This window comes from Arvicola amphibius, chromosome 18, assembly GCF_903992535.2.
Source record: "Arvicola amphibius chromosome 18, mArvAmp1.2, whole genome shotgun sequence".
NCBI lineage: Eukaryota > Metazoa > Chordata > Mammalia > Rodentia > Cricetidae > Arvicola > Arvicola amphibius.
The window spans coordinates 31,879,536-31,900,073 of NC_052064.1; the positions used below are offsets into that span (position 1 = coordinate 31,879,536).

The 20,538-nt window shown below is 41.6% G+C and overlaps 1 protein-coding gene across 5 annotated transcripts in view; it reads right to left on the reverse strand.

The window, feature by feature from the left end:
• Positions 1 to 20,538, reverse strand: part of Fam126b (family with sequence similarity 126 member B) — a 45,919-nt gene that overhangs the window by 8,079 nt on the left and 17,302 nt on the right. For all 5 annotated transcript variants that reach the window (XM_038315188.2, XM_038315184.2, XM_038315187.2 and 2 more), the window contains 8 exons: positions 16,191 to 16,262; positions 15,592 to 15,693; positions 10,281 to 10,460; positions 7,693 to 7,773; positions 6,635 to 6,750; positions 5,048 to 5,143; positions 1,231 to 1,347; positions 542 to 629 (listed from right to left, as the gene is read on the reverse strand). In XM_038315188.2, coding sequence (XP_038171116.1) covers positions 542 to 629; positions 1,231 to 1,347; positions 5,048 to 5,143; positions 6,635 to 6,750; positions 7,693 to 7,773; positions 10,281 to 10,460; positions 15,592 to 15,693; positions 16,191 to 16,241 — 831 coding nt within the window. In that variant the 5' untranslated portion in view covers positions 16,242 to 16,262. The remainder of the gene's footprint in view (positions 1 to 541; positions 630 to 1,230; positions 1,348 to 5,047; positions 5,144 to 6,634; positions 6,751 to 7,692; positions 7,774 to 10,280; positions 10,461 to 15,591; positions 15,694 to 16,190; positions 16,263 to 20,538) is intronic.

Sequence of the window (20,538 nt, forward strand, 5' to 3'; positions counted from 1 at the left end):
GAATTAAAGACAGTTACTACCACTACCCAGCTCTATAACTTTCCTATATAAAGGAAATAGTTTAGAATTTACATGTTTATGTGGAGATCTGGAATAGCCAGGAGCTCGCTGTGTAGCTGAGACCCTCCCGCACTGCATGGCAATCTCCTGTTCCGTGTGCTGGTATTCCACTGTAAACTACGATGCTCAGCTTGGTCTTCTCTGTTCTTACGGATTTCAAGATGTATCATGTTTCCAGTTTATCTCAGCACCGCCCCTGCCCTCTGCCCCGTGACAACACTGACCACATGCTTTAAGAAGAGTCAACACATGCCAGGTGGTGGTGGCGCACGCCTGTAATCCCAGCACTCGGGAGGCAGAGGCAGGCGGATCTCTGTGAGTTCCAGGCCAGCCTGGCCTACAGAGTGAGTTCCAGGACAGGCTCCAAAGCTACAGAGAAACTCTGCCTCGGAAAACAAAAAAGAAGAGTCAACACACCCCCAGAACTAGGACCTACACAAACCTCTATTCAGCATGGAAAACAATATGAAAAACGACTTACCAAGAGTGGCTGAGAAAAGAGCTCTAGCTGGGCTCTGTAAATGATGTCGTCAAGTACTTCCTGGCCAAGGTCCCACTGTCCATTATACCTGTGGGATGCACTATTTAGTACGTTCTTTCTTTCTTTCTCTTTTCAAGACAGGGTTTCTCTGTGTAGCCCTGGCTGTCCTGGAGCTCACTCTGTAGACCAGGCTGGCCTCGAACTCACAGAGACCCACCTGCCCCTGCCTCTCGAGTGCTGGGATTAAAGGTGTGCTCCAGCACTGCCCAGCTATTTAGTACTTTTAATAGATATCTCTGATCTTCAGCACTTAAAAAAAAAGGTTCCAAGTTCTACTTCTTTAGTTATAAAACAAAACTTACATTTTAAATTTCATTTCTGAATTATCCTATATTTACTTACAACAAAATGAAGATTTCAACTTATGTTTCAAGTAGTTTAAGTTTCTTTAAACAAACTGGATTTTATCATGTATTGCTATTCAGAGTAATCTCTTTAAAGTATTCACGATAAGCATAATGAACTATATAGAAATAATACAGATTGCATATAGGAGATTAAGTAGCTATGTTAAAAGTACTAGATAGACACTATTAGAAAAACAAGGTAGCAGGCGTATCTCAGAGCAGAAGAGTGTCTGATAAAGAAGGAAAATCCCACGTGAGAATTACGCGTCTTCTCCCACTCACATGGCATAGTAAACGCCTGTGAGAAGCTGCACCATGAACTCAGGACCCAGCACGATCCGGCCGCAGAGCTCCTTCCACTGCTTCTCTTGCTGCCGAGGAAACCCACTCACACAAACCCTGGAAGACAGTAGTTAGGAATGACTTCCTGATTGGCTGATCACATAGTGAACTCATCACCCTTCAGCTACTGATGCCTGCTAAGCGCCAGAGTCATGAACTGTAGAATACACTTCGTTTTCAATTTTTTAAAGCATGCCTTTATTCATAAAGCATGTATTCCACAAAGTAACAAGTTTCCCCAAACAGCACAATCTCTCTCACAGACATCTTTGTACCTATTCTCAAACATAAACAAACATAGCTTTTATCCATCCGAAACTGTAGTACAGAATTACTAGATAGTACATAAATCTTAAAACAGACACAGAAAAACACTGTTGCTCGTGAGACCACAATTATAATCACAATTAAATGTGCACAATTGTTATCTACTCATTTTCTTTGCTGTGTAGTCCAGCACCGGGACTGGTGAGTCTCACAGCAGTGGGGCTGTTCCTTCCACAATGGAACCACCACTAGCAACCTCAAAACAGCAAAGTCTGTTCTCCACACCTCAGCAGCACCTGTTCCCAGGTACTGCACACCAAGGACTTCTGGTAGCTACTTGGCAGCATGAACTGTACTTTTCCTTCTTTCCTTTTGAGACCCTGGTTGGCCTGGAACTCTCTGTGCAGTGCAGACTAACCTTGAACTCAGAGGTCCACCTGCCTCGGTCGCTAAACGCTAGGATTAAAGACTGGGATTATTGTTCCTATAACCAAGCTTGCCCTTGAATCTTCTACATGTTGTTTATATATCAGTGTGTCCTTGTCCATTATGTTTAATTTTAACATAACAGTTTGATGCTAAATGAACTCTTTGGTCCTCTTTTAAGGGGGTGTAAGAGTGGTCACGACACCAAACAGACTATGCTATTACCTCTGTAGGCAGAGACAACAAAGACCATTGAAGCTACTATTGGTCAAAATATCATAAACGCCTGCCTTTCGTTTCACTGAGATGCTTTCAAAAGTTCTATCTTAATATATAGTTATAGTGTTGTAACATTAATATCAAATTTTAGGTTAATTATAATGGTAAGTTCAGAAAAAAATTAGTGCCTTATAGACTCAATCAACTAAAAATTATATACATATACAGAATATAATGAATACAAATACTTCACGCTGAAAACAGCATTACAATGGTAAAACTACTGGCACATGCTTCTAATACCAGCACTGAAGACAAAAAGGAGCCAGCATGGCCCACCCACCCAACAAATTTGAGTCCAGCCTCACCTATGAAGAAGTCTACCACTAAAACAAAAGCCAGACTATTAAAGGTGAAGCTTGCTCATTTACTCATTTAAGTATGGTATTTATACTTTTATGTGCTTCAAATAATCCAATGATTTTATCATCTCAATAGTCACACACTAGAAATAATCACCTACAACTACTAAGAAAGATGAAAAGGTTGAATATCAGTTAAAAACAAAGCTTTTGAAAGTTCTCCAGGGAACAAGACTCTACATCAGAGGTAAGACTTTGTTTACCACTAATACTGTAAACGGGACAAAATAATACATTAAATTTTAAGATAAACTGTAAACTCAAAGTAATTTAGACTAGACTTCTGCCTGAGTTTCGTTATCGTCAAGAACAGGAACACAGAGCATTGTGAACCCAAGATTTCTCACAGATTCTTCATCCCTGCGAGCTCTCCTTCCCAATATTTATGTTGAGTCTCCTTGACCCACTGAGGGTGGAGCACATGCCTTGCTTCTCGCCAGCGCAGTGCAGCAAGGCGAAAGGGTTCACACTGTGTGTACGTTATGTCTATAACTACTCCTAAAGAACAAATCATGCTGGATGCTCTGGCTTTGAAGAAGCAAGCTGTGATGTCATAGGCTGCCCATGTTAAGAGGCCCATGTGGTATGGAAGTGAGGATGGATTCCAGCCGACCGCCAACTAGATAAAGAAATTTATAATCCCACAACTATAGAACAGAATTCTGACAAAAAGCACGGTAAGAATACAGTTCCTTCTGTCTTTTCAGAAAGGTGTGGTGGGCAGCACTCGCCTCTAACTCCAGCACTCAGGAGGCAGAGGTAGGCAGATTTTGTGAGTTGGAGATTAGTCTGGTCTATATAGAGAGTTCATTCCAGGCCAGAACCACACAGTGAGACGCTTATCTTCAAAACGAAAAAAATTAAATAAAAAATTAGAAAGACCCCAAGCAGAGACAAGCCATGCCTGTCTCACAGGAACTACGAAATAATAAATGTGTGATGTTATGAGTTGTGAAAATTGTGGGAACTTATTTTTCTTTTTAAAAATTCTTTTGTCCAGGCAGTGGTGGTGCACACCTTTAATCCCAGCACTCAGGAGAGGCAGGTGGATTGCTGTGAGTTTGAGGGCAGCCTGGTCTACAGAGTGAGTTTCCAGGACAGCTACATAGAGAAACCCTGTCTCAAAAAACCAGACAAGATTTCATGTGCATATGTATCTCTCAATATGTTTGTGGCTCAGAAGACAGCTCTAAACTCAGTTCTTCCCTCCACTGCTATTTCTGCCACTAGACTTCAGCAGCAGCGTCCCTGCACCCAGCTCTGGAGTTCTGAGTTTTGAAGACTGAACTCACATTTTTAGGGGTTCTCAGCAAGCTTTTTTACCTATTTGAGCCATCTGGCTGAACCAAGAATTTGTTACATAGCAAAAGAAAGGGACTGGATATGATCCCCACCCGCCACCAAGACAGGGTCTCTGTGTATTCCCGGTTGTCCTGGAATACTCTGAGATCTAGGCTGGCCTCAGAGATCCGCCTACCTCTGCCTCCCAAGTGCTGGGAGTAAAGGCGTGTTACTACTGCCTGGCTAGAACTGTATATGACTTAGCTCTTGTGGGGAGGAGAAGGGAACTCAGTTTTCTGAAGTCAAAAGTCGCTTGGACTATATAAGCTCAGAACAGAAATTCTGTGACACCGAACCAATCTGTATTACTTAAGTATTTCTCTACCGTAGATATTTAAATTTCAGTTGAGCCCAACGTCTTAGAAACTGTGCAGTAATAAAGACCACTCGTACCATCGCACAGATAACTGACACACTACCATCTTTTCCACATCAGACAACAGCTGACAAAGTATATAAAGGAACAGCCAATAATCCCAGTGGAGGTAGAGGCTGGAAGGTCAGGAGTTCAAGGTCATCTTGCACCGTGTGAGGGAAAGACTGGCATTCTTAACACAATTCACATGAACAGTGCATCCAGGAGCAGTCTGGTGTGCTGATTAACGATCCTAGACTTAGTGGACGTGACCTGCCCCTTGTTCAGCTAGGCAACATTCTATTGAATGTTAAAATAATCTTTTTATCATTTTAAAATATATGTGTGTGTGTTTTGTTTGCACGTGTGTATCTGTGTGTGAGTGTTTTGTCTGCACGTGTGTATCTGTGTGTGAGTGTTTTGTCTGCACATGTGTATCTGTGTGTGAATGTTTTGTCTGCACATGTATGTGCGCGTATGTCAGTGCAGCACCAGCGTTCTGAGAGGACACGGGAACATGTAGTCTGTATAAGCAGAGCTGCAGGCCACTGTGTGGATGATGGGGAGTGAACCCGCCCTATGCAGATGAAGCCAGGGCTCTGACTACTAAAATAATTCTCATGCCTGAGAACGTATCTACTCTTGCAGCAGACGTTAAAGAGCCGGGCAGACAGGGCACTTCCCGGATGACCCTATGACTGTGAATGATCGTGACCACCGTCCTCACCTGGAGCCCATCTGACACAGAGACTGGTAGGACGAGGCCGGCATGTACACAATCGCTGAGTTATAGCACAGCATGAGGAAGCTCAGGACCTCGAACCTAGAACAACAACAGCAAAACCACACGTATTTCTATCAGCAACAGTAGTAAACGATTTACTTACTAAATGGCTTTAACATGCCTAGTATATAGCTCATGATTTCTTCTTAATCAGGTGACTGTAGGAACCTCCTCTACAGTTTGTTTTATTCTTATTATGAACCACAGCCCTTGCTGTCATCAATATTTTCTTTTTCTTTAGTTTTTTACACTGGTATTTTGCCTGCATGTCTGTCTGCGTGAGGGTGTCAGATCCCCTGGAAAAGGAGTTACAGACAGATGTGAGCTGCCGTGTGGGCGCTGGAAACTGAACCCCAGTCCTCTGGAAGAGCACTCAGTGCTCTTACCCGCTGAGCCACCGCTCCAGTCCTGCGGCACATATCTGACTGGCTATACTAACTTGTTTAGCAGAGTATGAACTACCCCATAGCGTCTGGCTACAGATGACACGGTGACACCACAAGGGTGCTGACGGGCCTGCTGTAGCACCCGAGATGAGGAGGTTGTAAACAACGCTGTGTGAGCAACAGCCAGCTTTCTCCACGGACAAGCTCCCAGTGGGCAGGCCTGGATATGTGTATATGCAAGCAAATACTCAGCAGATTATACATACGCGGGCACATACACACATGCATCCGTACGTATATACAAATAACATAATAATGAGAGATTAGGAACTTGGGACGTGGAAGAGCTGTAGAGGTGGGGAGGAGTGGTGGAGCCATAGTACTGATAAAGAAGTTCACATTTTACACGACCTTCTGCTGCTTGTGCTTCACCTCTGCCCCGCCACACACACTGTGCGCGGATTGTCCGCCGTGCCACCGCACTGCGCCCACCAGGTTTCAGACTTGGATGATATTCACCACTGGATAGGTTTTTTTTTGGGTGGGGGGTTCTGAGACAGGGTTTCTCTGTGTAACATCCCTAGCTGTCCTGGAACTCGCTCTGTAGACCAGGCTGGCCTCGAACTCACAGAGATCCACCTGCCACTGCCTCCCAAATGCTGGGATTAACGGCGTGCACCTCCATCACCCAGTGCTGTGAAGTTTTTTTTTTTTTTTTTGGTTTTTCGAGACAGGGTTTCTCTGTGGCTTTGGAGCCTGTCCTGGAACTAGCTCTTGTAGACCAGGCTGGTCTCGAACTCACAGAGATCCGCCTGCCTCTGCCTCCCGAGTGCTGGGATTAAAGGCGTGCGCCACCACCGCCCGGCTTGCTGTGAAGTTTTTATTTTTATTTTTTTACATTATTTATTACGTAGTTTTTAAAAAATTATTTTAGATTTATTTTGTGTGTGGAAATGTTTTGCCAGCATGTTTGTATGTGCACCACAAGCATGCCTGGTGCTCGTGGAAGCAAGAAGATGTTAGATCCCCTGGAACCGAGTTGCAGATGGTTGTGAGCTACCATGCAGGTGCTGGTCCTCTGGGAAAGAAGCCAGCGGTTACCCCGAGCCATCCCACCCGCCCCACTATGCACTTTGACCATTACCGGTTTTGCGCAGTGAAGGTCTCTCTCTGAGGATGAAGATCACTGTAAACAACCCTGATGAGATCATGCTGACATAATGCCCCTTCTGTTAAAGCCATGGATCCGATTGTCGAGGGCTACAAAAAATAAGGAATAGCATGAGATAATGTCCCCAAAATGAAGTAAAAAACTTGTATCATGTAATCGTATTTAATTCTGTTTAAATAAAATGAAGTTTGAAATAATTTTTTTCTGTTCAATGACGTCTTATGCTTTCTTTTGGAAATTATGTGAAGACACAAAATTTGAAATATATCACTTCATTTTTTTGAAATATTATGGAGTTACTCTGCATTTAAGAAAAAGAAAAGCTGCTAAAACACTTAGGTTTGAAAGAAATACATTTGTATTTGTTTTGTATTCCAGAACACACAATACAACTACTTATACAAAATAAAAAGTATTGAGACTATGATAAAAACCTCTTTAATATTCAATTTTCTATGTCGGACTTATTGTCAGTACTAGTCATTTTCTTTCATAACACAATACAAATAACTTAATTAAAATCTATTACTCAGAAACATTATTATTCTATGTTAAAATGAATCTTGGTTGAATAGGAGATATACTATCTCTTTTTTGGTTTTTCAAGACAGGGTTTCTCTGTAGCTTTGGAGCCTGTCCAGGAACTCACTCTGTAGATCAGGTGTCAGAGAACCTGGAACTGGACTTACAGGTGGTTGTGACCTACCATGTGGGTGCTGGGATTTGAACATGGGTCCTCTGGAGGAACAGTCAGTGTTCTTAACCAATGAGCCATCTGAGCTCACAACCAAAAGGAGAGGACCATGTATTAGGGACCTGGCATGTCACGGGGAGACAGGAGCAGGTTTAGGAGTGCAAGGTCATCCTCGACAACTTGGTGCGTTTGGAGCCAGCCTGGGCTACGAAAGATCATGTTTCAAAAACAGAGACAGAACAAAAAAGTACTCACAATCTTTACCTCTGGCAATAGATAGTCTTTCGTCTTTCTCTCAACATAATGTGAAACACGCCAGGCTCCCAGCACTACTTACTTCGTGGTATATGGAGGGCTTGGACAAGGAGGGGATGGTGAAGGACAGCACTTTGTTGTTTCCGTCTTTATCCGCAATTTCCTACAGCAAATGTGCAAAATAGTGAAGTGTTAAGTCTAGTTACTTTCTTAACTAACAGAATAGACCACTGGTAATTGCAGGGGAGTTTTAGAAACAATGGCACATGAAAATAGTATTACCCTCTCACACCTTTTCAAATTTATTAGCAAGCGGGATGTGTGTGGTGGAGCTGTTCCCCACGGAGGCACTGAGCGCACACTACACCACATGATTCCAACATAACAGCAAAGGCAAAGGTGGGTACACACAGAAGGAAGGTTCAACATGATTAGATTCTAGAGGGCAAAATCTAATACTGATCAGACCTTTCAGTAGAAATATGGGTGATCAAAACATAAATAAAACCAAGAGACGCACACTTACTGAAGTAACACATTATTATAATATAATGAATTGTTTGCCGGCTTTACTGAGCTGTCACTGAGAGAATTTACATTTATTTCTAATGCATGTGAAGTTCTGATACATCTACACTGTGAATGGTTACAGTGTACATTGTTTATGATCACCATAAGCAAACTTATTCAAATATTAGCACAGCACTTACCATTTTCATGGTGAAAACATCTTAAGAATGAATACTGATTAAAAGAAATTTATAGTAATCAGAATAAACTACCAAACTGTAATGAGTTCCATGCTGACAATATTAGTGTAAGTGGTTAAGAAATAAGACTTATATTTATATAATTTCTACTGAGTTGTGAAAACTCTTTTGCGTTCTTGTTTGTTTGAGACAAGGTTTCACTCGGTAGCCTAGGGCACCCAGAACACAATACGTATTCCTGGCAGACTTCAGGTTTGCACTTCAGTTACTGTGTAGAACGGTCAGAAATATGTGCCGCTATACCCGCTGCCCCCACCCAAAGGGTCTCACTGTACTCCTGCAGCCTGACTTGTTACGTAGTTCAGGCTGGCCTGGAACTCAGAATCTTGCCTTGGACTCCCAAGCTGGTATTAAGGTATGAGTCAACAAGTCCATTCTTTTCTGTGATTTTAAAAGTTTTTCCAGACTGAGTTTTTCTGTGTAGCCCTGGCTTTCCTGGAACTTGCTCTGTAAACCACACTGGCCTTGAACTCACTGAGATCCACCTGCCTTTGCCTCCAAAGAGCTAGGATAAAAGGATCACCACCACCTGGCTTTTTTTTTTTTTTTTTTTTTTTTTTTTTTTAAGAAAAAACACTTGTAGCCAGGCAAGTTGGTCTACAAAGCAAAAGCAAGTTCTGGCCAGGCAGACAGAGAAAGCCAGTCTTGAAACAAACACAGGAACACAGATGCTCTTCCTCTCTCTAATCTTCAGGTGTCAGTCCTTCTCTTCAGACACCAGCAGGAGGAGCTGCTGCTGCTGCCGCCGCTGCGCCTGCTGTCTGCTCTAAGGAACACGCAGCTGGCATGGAACCCACACAGATGTTCCCACTGGACCCCACGGTACAGGACAATCTAAGTCAGAGAACAGTCAGAGACAGACACGGTGCTGCAAACCTGTAGCCTGGGGCTTGGGCTCACCAGAAGCTAACAGGTCAGATTCAGGTATAAAAACCTTGTAGCCAGACTAGAATACTTGAGATCCTGTCTCAAACAACAAAACCAAAACAAAGCCCAAACAAAAAAACAAAAAATCCCAATCACTTGGGCATAGTAGGCATACTATGAACACTAGCACCTGACTGAGGCAGGAGAATCCCTGTGAGTTTGAGACCATCCTGGTCTACATAGTAAATTCAAGGCCAGGCCCTGTCTCAAAAACAACTGGGTTAGCTTTTCACTAACAAACGAACAAAAAAGCCAGACATCTTTAAGTTTTCTGAGGTCCCATTTAAAAACAGATCTACGAAAAGATTCAGTTCTACCACTCTACTAGAGACACCTGCTCAGCCACGCCCTTCCCCGGTGATTCACACTGTAAGGAAGCAGGCTGAGCAAGCCCTGAGGAGAAACCAGTAAGCAGCACGCTGCTCCATCAGTTCCCGCCTCCAGCTTCCTGCCCTGACTGCCCTGGATGATGACCACAAGACACTGTGAGGTGAAACAGACCCTCTCCTCCTCAGCACAGCCACAGAAGCCCCGACAGTACAAAGTGATCAAAAGTATTCCTCTTCAGATACCATTTCCTAAGGAAAGCTGTAGTAACTTTGGCTAATATTTAATTTCTCATGTTCTTTTCTACACCGACTCTCCATTGTTAGTCACCTATGACTATGTCTTCTGAAGTTGAAAATTTTCCCTACAGCAGGTAGCTCATTTCAGTATTCAACTTGTTAGTTATGAAAAAGGGATTCATAAACACTGGTTCAAAACATGCTTTGACGTAAGTCATCTGATCTAACAGTGTTATCAACTATGACTTCATCAAATTTATAAAAAACATTTCTAAAAAATGTTTATTATATTCGACGCAAAAATTATTCAACAGACATTTCAATTTGTTTTTCTCTAAACAATCTTCAAATATTTCAGAGGATTTCAACAATATTTCAAATTTCATAAATGACCACTTTCAACTCACCAAATTATAAATTCCTAGGAGAAGAGCTTCAATGCAGCCGTTACTCTGTCTGTCTCTGCTAACTGTAAGTCGCAAATAAACCCACATCAGCTCGGGCAGGAACTGCAGCGTGAACCTCTTGAGCCGGACTTCCGAGCTACGATAGAGCTCAAACAGCTGGTGGCAGACGGGCTCCAGGAGCTAAAGGGAAACAGAGAAGCATTATTTCCATGGCTTGAGCTGTAACCGTGTTTCTTAAAAAGCCAAATGTACCTTTATAGTATTTAAAAACTAAATTCTTAAAATTAATTCCTCCATGTATGAGCTAATTCAAAAAGGCCTTAATAGACTACATATTGAACTGGCCAAACCTTGAACTAATTACTTTAGTATCAAATACTATCACTGTACTTTTGATGTACTAAGCTACTAAATTTATTAGGTAAGTAGTCTGTTTGCCAAATATTTATATTAGGTGAGTTTCACTGTGTGTTCTTACCAAGCCCTTCTAGTCTATAGTTTATGTTTTTTATATTTATGTATGTAAACATGTATGAATGGGGTACTATAATGCCATGGCACGTGTATGGAGAACAACTCTGTGGGTCTAGTTCTCGCCTCCCGTCACGTGAGTTCTAGGATCCCCTCAGCTACAGCAAGGGTTTCATCGAGAGTCATCTCACTGGCTCATCTTGCATTTTAAGAAATTTCTTCTTAATTAAAATAACTTCAAGTTTCAAGTAAAGCCATGACTTAGATTATATATCACTCATTAGATGAGATTTTATAAACACATGATATGGGCATCTAAAATTCTAGCTAATATATTTTAAATACCTACAGGGAAGAAGGAAAGATTTAAGACCTCACTAGTTACACTTGCTGGGCAAAGGTCCTGCTGCACAAGCATGAGGACCGGAGTTCAGATGCCCAGCGCCAATGTAAAAACTGAAGCTAGCATGGCAGCGGGGAGGGGGTAAGCAGACTCCCCAGGGCTGACGGGCCACACAGCCCAGCTATGACAGCAAACTCTGGATTCAGTGAGAGGCTCTCTCAGGAGACAGGGGGAGAGTGGTAGAGGCCAGTGCTCACACACACACACACACATACACACACACACACACACACACACACACACACACACACACACACACACACACACAGAGATAACAGACACACACAAACACACACACAATTTTGAAAGGGAAAACGTGCATATATAAATGTTTTTCAATGCTTACTTGGTTAATTATTCTTGTATTACTAAATGAAATGACTTGAGAGACCTCAAGATGGTAAAAACTAAATAAAATAAGCAATTCCATTCACTGCCAATTTAAAATGGTTCTGCTCCTGCTAACCACAGACTGTACACACCTGGCTGACTTTTAACTACATATTAAAGACTGAGTAGAAACTAAACTTTTTTTTTAAAAGTTCTTCAAGACAGGGCTTCACTGTGTGGCCCTGGTTGTCCTGGAACTCACTCTGTAGACCAGGCTGATCTCAAACTTACAGAGATCCACCTACCTCTGCCTCCTGAGTGCTGGGATTATGCAGAATATGATGTCAAAGAAAATATAAAATGAACAGATTCAACACAATGCCCATCAAAATCCCAGCAAAATTCTTCAAAGACCTCAAAAGAACTGTACTCAACTTCATATGGAAGAGCAAAAAACCCAGGATAGTCAAAATAATCCTGTACAATAAAAGAACTTCTGGAGGCATCACAATCCCTGACTTCAAACCCTACTACAGAGCTACAGTACTGAAAACAGCCTGGTATTGGCATAAGAACAGACAGGAGGACCAATGGAACCAAATAGAAGACCCAGATATCAATCCACACATCTGCAAACACCTGATTTTTGACAAAGAAGCAAAAAATATCTAATGGAAAAAAGAAAGCATATTTAACAAGTGGTGCTGGCATAACTGGATATCAACATGTAGAAGAATGAAAATAGACCCATATCTATCATCATGCTCAAAACTCAAATCCAAATGGATCAAAGACCTCAACATAAAACCGAGCCACACTGAACCTTAGAGAAAAGTGGGACGTACACTTGAACGCATTGGCACAGGGAACCACTTCCTAAATATAACCCCAGCAGCACAGACACTGAGAGAAACAATCAATAAATGGGACCTCCTGAAACTGAAAAGCTTCTGTAAAGCAAAGGACATGGTCAACAAGACAAAAACGGCAGCCTACAGAATGGGAAAAGATCTTCACTAAGCCCACATCAGACAAAGGTCTGATCTCCAAAATATACAAAGAACTCAAGAAATTGGTCACCAAAAGAACACATAATCCAATAAAACAAAAAAAAAAATGGAGTACAGACCTATACAGAGGACTCTCAATAGAGGAATCTAAAATGGCTGAAAGACACTTAAGGAAATGTTCAACATCCTTAGTTATCAGAGAAATGCAAATCAAAACTCTGAGAGTGGCCAAGATCAAAAACACTGATGACAACTTATGCTGGAGAGGTTGTGGGGTAAAGGGAACACTTCTGCATTGCTGGTGGGAGTGCAAACTGGTACAGCCCCTTTGGATGTCAGTGTGGTGATTTCTCAGAAAATTAGGAAACAACCTTCTTCAAGACCCAGTAATGCCACTTTGGGTAAATATCCGAAGGACGCTTGATCGTGCCACAAGGACATGTGCTCAACTATGCTCATAGCAGCTTTGTTTTCATAGCCAGAACCTGGAAACAACCTAAATGCCCCTTGATCGAAGAATGGATAAGAAAAATGTGGTACATTTACACAATGGAGTACTACACAGCAGAAAAAAATAATGACATCTTGAATTTCACAAGAAAATGGATGGAACTAGAAAACATTATTTTGAGTGAGGTAACCCAGGCACAGAAAGACAATTATCACATGTACTCACTCATAGGTGGTTTTTAAACATAAATCAAAGAAAAAAACCCAGCCTACAAACCACAATCCCAGAGAATTTAGACAACAATGAGGACACTAAGAGAGACTTATATAGATCTAATCTACATGGGAAGTAGAAAGTAGCAAAAGACAAGATCTCCTGAGTAAATTGGGAGCATGGGGACCTTGGAGGAGAACTGAAGGGGGGAAGGGAGAGGCAGGGAAGGGAAGGGAGCAGAGAAAAATGTAGAGCTCAATAAAAATCAATGTAAAAAAAAGAAAAAAGATCGTTAGCCCCCCCCCCCCCAAAAGAAAATATAAAATGAACAGAGGGGACTTAACAGAGTGGAGGACTCAAAATGAAAGAACCACCAGGGTGACTGGTGGGGGGGGGGGGTCCTGTTTAAATGAGAAAGAAAAAGCAATATTGTTGGTGTAGAGGTTAAAAGTTAAGTTATAATGGCCGGGCAGTGGTGGTGCACACCTTTAATCCCAGCACTCAGGAGGCAGAGGCAGGCAGATCTCAGTTTGAGGCCAGCCTGGTCTACAAGAGCTAGTTCCAGGACAGGATCCAAAGCTACAGAGAAACCCTGTCCCAAAAAACAAACAAAACAAAACAAACAAATAAAAGTTAAGCTATAACATAGGTAGTCACAATATGCAAAATTAAACTCATATAAACTTTTAAGTCTTTTAAACATTGCTTTTAAGACTGTCCTAAGTTCAGTTCCTATTAAATAGAGCATGGCCATTTTCTGAAATAACATCTCAGTAGCACATCTGATGCTTCTTCAGAATATAATAAGATCAGGACCTAAGATGCACCTGTCTATGACTACTGTGCACAACAATTATGAGGTCCTACAGGATTTATTACCCTGGGTTTTCAGACATCTGAATTAAAACCTTCTGATTTGGCAATAATAAGGATGGAACCCAGACCTGCCCCCGCAACTTCATAATGACAATGAATGCCAAGTCTTCAGTCTGGATTTCTCCAGCTGATGCTTCCATTTTGACCCATGACCTTGTCTCATGTGTTATTATAAAGCAGAATAATACACAATAGTCTGAATAATTTCAAAAATGTCTTATCTTAAAAATTTTTTTAAAAATGAGAACACTTCATATCTTTGAGTACTGAATCGAAAGATTTAGTACTAGAATCATTTTGCATGTAATTGTTTTCTGATCAATATTTACTTTTTTATTTACACTTAACCCCTGAACCACATCCCAAGCACACATTTACTACATATTCATTACATACATGATAAACAGTTTATACGACCACTGCCCATGAAGAGCTTACAATCTAAAGAGAAATGCATAAAACAAATAATTTTTAATAAGCAAAGCTTAAATGTTAGGCAGTGCAAGATGAGGGGCAGGGCATACACATCATTATTTGGAAAATTTCAAACACTCCTGACTAAAGATGTGTGTGCACGAGTGTGTATCCAACCTGAGCACTGACACACACAGCCCGCGTCTTAAGTTTAACAGTTCAGCAATACATCGCAGGAGAAAAAGAAGCAAATGAATCTTGCAGTTGCTGCTAGGAACATAGCAGATGCAAGTCTGAGAGCCAGTCCAAACACAGGAGGCGGGAAGGAGGAGGTCAATAAGCAAGCTTTTAGTGAGAAGACAAAATAGAGATGCACTCTCAGTTAGGCTGCCGGTGAGGAGATGGTTACCTGCGGGACTTCTTCAGCTCGCTGCAGTGCACAGCAGAGGCACTCTGGGAGGCTGTATCTGGGAAGATAAGAAGCTACTTTCCTGTGTGCTCCTTTCATTTTCATGTTAAAACATACATGAATCCAGTGGATAAAATCATCTGTCACACGGCTGTGTTCATACAAAATCCCTGTGTGCTTCTGGCCTAAGCTAACAGATTCAGTTGCTGCACTTGCTACTGTCTACCACAAAGTGAGTAACAGCGAACTGTTATTCTAAGTTATTGATCTTCACAATTTAGGTCTCTAAAAGCACTTCCTCTGATAACTTCCAGGAAAGCTTGATAAACAGCATAATTTTGTGTTATCAGTTCACAGCTGATCAGAATGCTTATAAATATCTCTACGGTATTAAGAAATTAAGAGTAAATGATATTAAAATAAAGAAGGCTGAATCAGTATACTGTTAAAATTTGTTTTCCAGAGAAGGAACACTCCAGAACACACACAAAAAACTATACTTTAAATAAACAATCCGTTGTGATGAGGGTGACTGCAGTTGAGAACCAAAACACACCACCTCCAATGAGGAAAAGAGACCAAGACATCTTCAAATGTAAGAAGATGGGGTGGGGAAAGCCAAAGCAACTACCAGAGGGAGAGCGAAGAGCGGCTTTCCAGACCCACGGGGAGAGAGAAACCAGACACAAGCTTCATCTTACTATTTGGAATTTACTTTTTTAAAAGCTTCCTACCTCATTGTTCGAATCTTGAATGACTTTATAGAGCGCTGGGACAAGGGGTTTTTTCCGGTGTAAAGTTGCTGCATAATTGGTGATCTGAGTGTCAGGTAATGCCTAAGATAAAACCAAAGAACAGCAAAATGGGTTTAACATTTAGGAAACACATTTCATAAGTCTACATTACATAGTTCTCTATCAAAACTAAGTCACAGGAAATCAAAGCAGAAAACAAATAGTATCATTAAAACTTGAAGACTTCAGTCATCTACTGGACATATTTTAATCACAACTATTTTCATTTCTATGTAATTCTTTTGACCGTGTTCATATTAGTTATACTCGGAAGGAGCACAGATAAAGAAGCACAATTCCACACTTTGTAACTTTCACTTGGAAGCACATCTGCGGGACCCTGACTGGCGGATCAGCACCATTAACCCTGAATATGGTAACCCTAGACACGGTGCCCCTGGACACAGTGCCTTGAACACAGTACCCCTGGACACGGAACCCTGGACACGGTACCCCTGGACACGGAACCCTGGACACGGTACCCTGGACATGGAACCCTGGACATGGTACCCCTGGACACGGAACCCTGGACACGGTACCTTGAACTCCGACAGCCACTCTTCCACCACAGCTCGCTCGGACCCCAGCATCTTCCTCTAGTCTCCCGTTGTCTGAAATGTAAGACAGAATCACCTACAGAGATGACCAAAGGTCTGTAATGTGTCCATCTCGCTAACCAAGACACTCAGCTGTATTTCAGAGAGAGGCTTCTACTCGGTTTGGAGTTCAATTAAAAATTTTCAAAAACAAATCCCATTTTTAAATGATATAGCAGAACCCACTATCTTCGTGCTCTCACATTCTTCACACTTCTACATGGCAAAGAAGGTGTTCTTAAACTGAATAAATCTATAATCTTAGTAACGAGAGGCTGAGGCAGGGGGCCTGCAAAGTGGAGGCCAGCTCGGGCTCTGCACCGAGTTCTGAACAAGCCTGAGCTATAGGGCAAGACGTTGTATCAACAAAACAAACTGAAAACTGAAGTGGCTAAGTGAAATCCAATTACACCATGGAAGACAAACAAACAAACAAACAGGGTTACACACAACAGAACCAACCTCGTAACAAAATATAAATATCAAGTCTTAGAAAGAACAAAGGTCCGGACTGGAGAGATGGCTCAGCAGCTGAGAGCACTGGCTGCTCTTCCAGAGGACCTGAGTTCAATTCCCAGCAACCACGTGGTGGCTCACAGCCATCTGTAACGGGGTCTGGTGCCCCCTTATGGTCTGCAGGCATGCATGCAGACAGAACATCACACACATAATAAACAAACAAACAAATCTTAAAAAGAGAAGAAAAAAGCAGCCGGGTGGTGGTGACGCACATCTTTAATCCCAGCAAGGGTCATAGAGAAACCCTGTATTGAAAAACAAACAAACAAACAAACAAGCAAGGGTCATAGCTGGAAAACTGATAACAATATATGCATTATGCAAAAATTAATCAGATTCCTAAATTTTCTAAGATGGAAAAATGCCTTACTAGCAAAATCAAATTGAATGATAGTCTGTAAATTATAATTCTAATTAAAGTTTACGTTTTTTAAAAGCTTGGAAACAAGCATATGCTCCACTCTTACGTGCTTGCCACTGAGGGTAGTCTAACATTCTTAACTTGATAAAAATGAGACACGTTGAACTTTAAAATGAAAACGAAGCAAAACCCCAAAGCTTTCTTTACTTTGTCTCTCAAAAGGAAGGAATAAGGAAAAACAGGACACAAAGAACAGACCCCAGGAAGTGGGGCTGTCCGTGAAAGCCACAAGGAGCGTTTCTGTGTTTGCGTTTGTCACACCTCATGCCACTCAAAAGGATTAATCAGAGCAACTTGAAAGGATTAATCAGAGCAACTTGAACAAAAACTGGGGTCCGTTACGACATTTCCATGTGTATAGATATGTATATATAATATGTGGGTGTGTGAGAGAGAGAACCTTAAGCACATTCCCCCCACACTGTTCGCTGCTACTCCCCTAAATACAAGACCTCTGATTTAGGATTCCACAAGGACCTTAGATTTTGTGTACGATGGAGCACTGCATCAAGTGCTGAAATAAAGAACAGGAATAAGAAAAGGAGTTGCCATGGTCTTAGTGTCTCTTCTTACAATAAAACCCTAACGAAGACGCTGGGTGTTAAAGACACTGTGTATAACGTGTTTCGTGTTGTCAACTGGATTCATACAGGAGGGAACCTCAGCTGAAGAAAAGCTTCTGACACAACGGTCCTGTGGGCGGTTGTCTGTGGGCAGTTTCCTGACTGCAGTGGTGGAGGAGATTTCAGGCCCCTGTCAGGGGTAGTTACCGTCCCTGCTCAGGTGGGCCTTGCATGTGTAAGAAAAGTAACTAGCTGTGAGAGAGACTTCACACAGGCCAGGAAGCAGCTCCTCTGTTGGTTTCTGCTTCAAGCTCCTGCCTTGAATTCCTATCTCGTTTCCCCCATTGATGGACTATAAAGTTTAAGATGAAATAAAACCTTTCCTTCCCAGGTTGCTTTTAGTCATGGTGTTTATGAAAGCAACCAAAACCAAACTAGAACAGCCTCACTGAAACCATGTTTCGATACTGACATATAAAAGGGGGCAGAGGAAAGCAGAAGAGTAATCAGATGCAAATATTTAAACATATATTCATGTCATGTACGGGCTATGTTCATGTGTGTATAGGTACCCTAGGAGGCCAAGAAAGGGCATCAGATCCCTGGAACTGGAATTACAGGTGGCTGTGAGTACCAGATGTGGGAGCTAGGAACCAAACTCAGGCCTCCTGCAAGAGCAGCGTGCACGCTTAACCATGGAGTCATCTCTCCAGCCCCTTGTATTGAATATAAATATGACTGACCTTAAGTTGATAGCCATTTTGTTTAGTAAAGAGCACACAAAGTTCATTATATTATTCTAACTACTTTGTTACAACTTGGAATTTCTTATAATGAATAAAAGCTAAAATATTGATAAATGGAAGCTACAAATATTCAATTCTGATGTAAGAAATAGAAAACAAGGATCTTACATTTATTTACTTACTTATTTTTGTGGGTGGGCTATGGATTGTACATTCAGAGACTGTTCTGAGATCTATGCAAAACTATGAATCCCTGCTTCAGGAAAAAAGAACTAGGGCTCGGGACGCGGCTCCGTTGCTAAAGTGCTTGCCTAGCATGATCCGGCACAGAAATGCCTACACAGCTGAGAGTTCTGGCCTGTACAACGTGTATGTTTGGAAGAATTACTTCTCTGTTACCTCAAACTCCTTGTTTGAGGACAATGGAGATATCTATGATAAAAGGTTTTTTAGTTTTTGTATTATTTGGTTTTGTTTTGGTCTTAACTGTGAAGCCTAGTTGGCCTGAAACTCAGCGTGTTGACTAGGTTGACCTTGAATCAGAAATCCTCCTGTTTTTACTTCTCCAGTGCTGGGATCAAAGGCGTGTTGCCAGTATACCCAACTGTCAAGAGATTTTTAAAAATTTTTAACATAATAAATAACACAAAGGTCTTAGAACAGCGATTGGCACATATCCTTATGTTAGCTGTCACAATTACTTAAGTTCTTTACAACTCAAGAAGCATTTTTATTTTGTGCATAATAATTATTAATGATCTATTATTAGAAATATTGTTGAATAAAATGCTAAGGATTAAAAGAAAATAAGGACTCTCAAGAGTTTCAAGGGAATCAAAATTATAAATAAACAAAGCTACAGAATTACCAGTTCAACATATGAGACAGTAATAAATGTTACTGCAAATTCTTAAGCTTGGTTTAAAAAAAAATTTGGGCCAGGCATGGTGGTGCATACCTTTAATCCCAGCACTCAAGAGGGAGAGGTAGGCAGTTCTCTGAGGTGAAGGCCAGCCTGGTCTACAGAGACAGTTCCAGGATAGACAGGCTACACAGAGAAACCCTGTACTGAACCCTCCCAAATCCCCACAAAACAGGAAAAAAATTATGAAGCTATTTCAAAGTGTATGTCTAAAACTTAGATTAAGGCAGCTGTTATTAAATTTGCTAAGGCCAAACTCAAAACTGTACTATATGATATTGTAGCTCTAAGCTGAAAATGACTATTTAAATTAATTCAAAATTTATATTCCTACTTTCTGGGAAAGACAGCAATTAGACCTATTCTATGTTACAGTAAAATGTGGGCTCAGGGGACTGGAGAGATGGCTCAGAAGTCACACGAGCACACCCCGCTCTGGCAGGAGAGTTGAGTTTGGTTCCTAGCACCATGTCAAGTGGCTCATAACCACCTCTAACTCTAGCTCTAGAGGGATCTGTCACCTGAGGTCTCCTCAGGAACCTGCAGTACACAATTAAAAAGAATCTTTTTAAAAACGTAGATCTAGTTATTTTATGAAGGAAGCTGAGACCAAATATCCTCCAGAATGACCTTTTTTTCAGAGAAAATGTCTCATGACCACAGATCTCATGGCCAGTCCTTAACGTCAGGAGTGATTAGAAGACAGAGCATCAGAGACAAATGGCAGGGTCTTGGAGGAGAGGGAGGCTTCCTTTCAAAAACCAGGGGAGTGCCAGAGAGGCTGTATGGTAAAGTGGGTAAAAGCATTTGCTGCCGAGCCTGAAGACCTGAGTTCAATCTTCAACACCCGCATGGTCGAAGGAAGAGAACTGACTCCCTAAGGTTGTGTATGACTGTCACATAAGTACATAATGTGCACTCCACCCCCACCAAGAAATGAATTCATATATATCTTTAAAAGACATGGAAAGGAGCTTCATTAAGAAAGACAGCTTAGAGTAGAAAAGCGAGAGGTGATAAATGTGGGGTGGTGATGTGGGGTTCCCCTCTCATGCTGTGACTAGCACTGGTGAAGACTAGAATTGTCTTCAGCCCGTGATAGGACAGAGCAGAGGCAGGT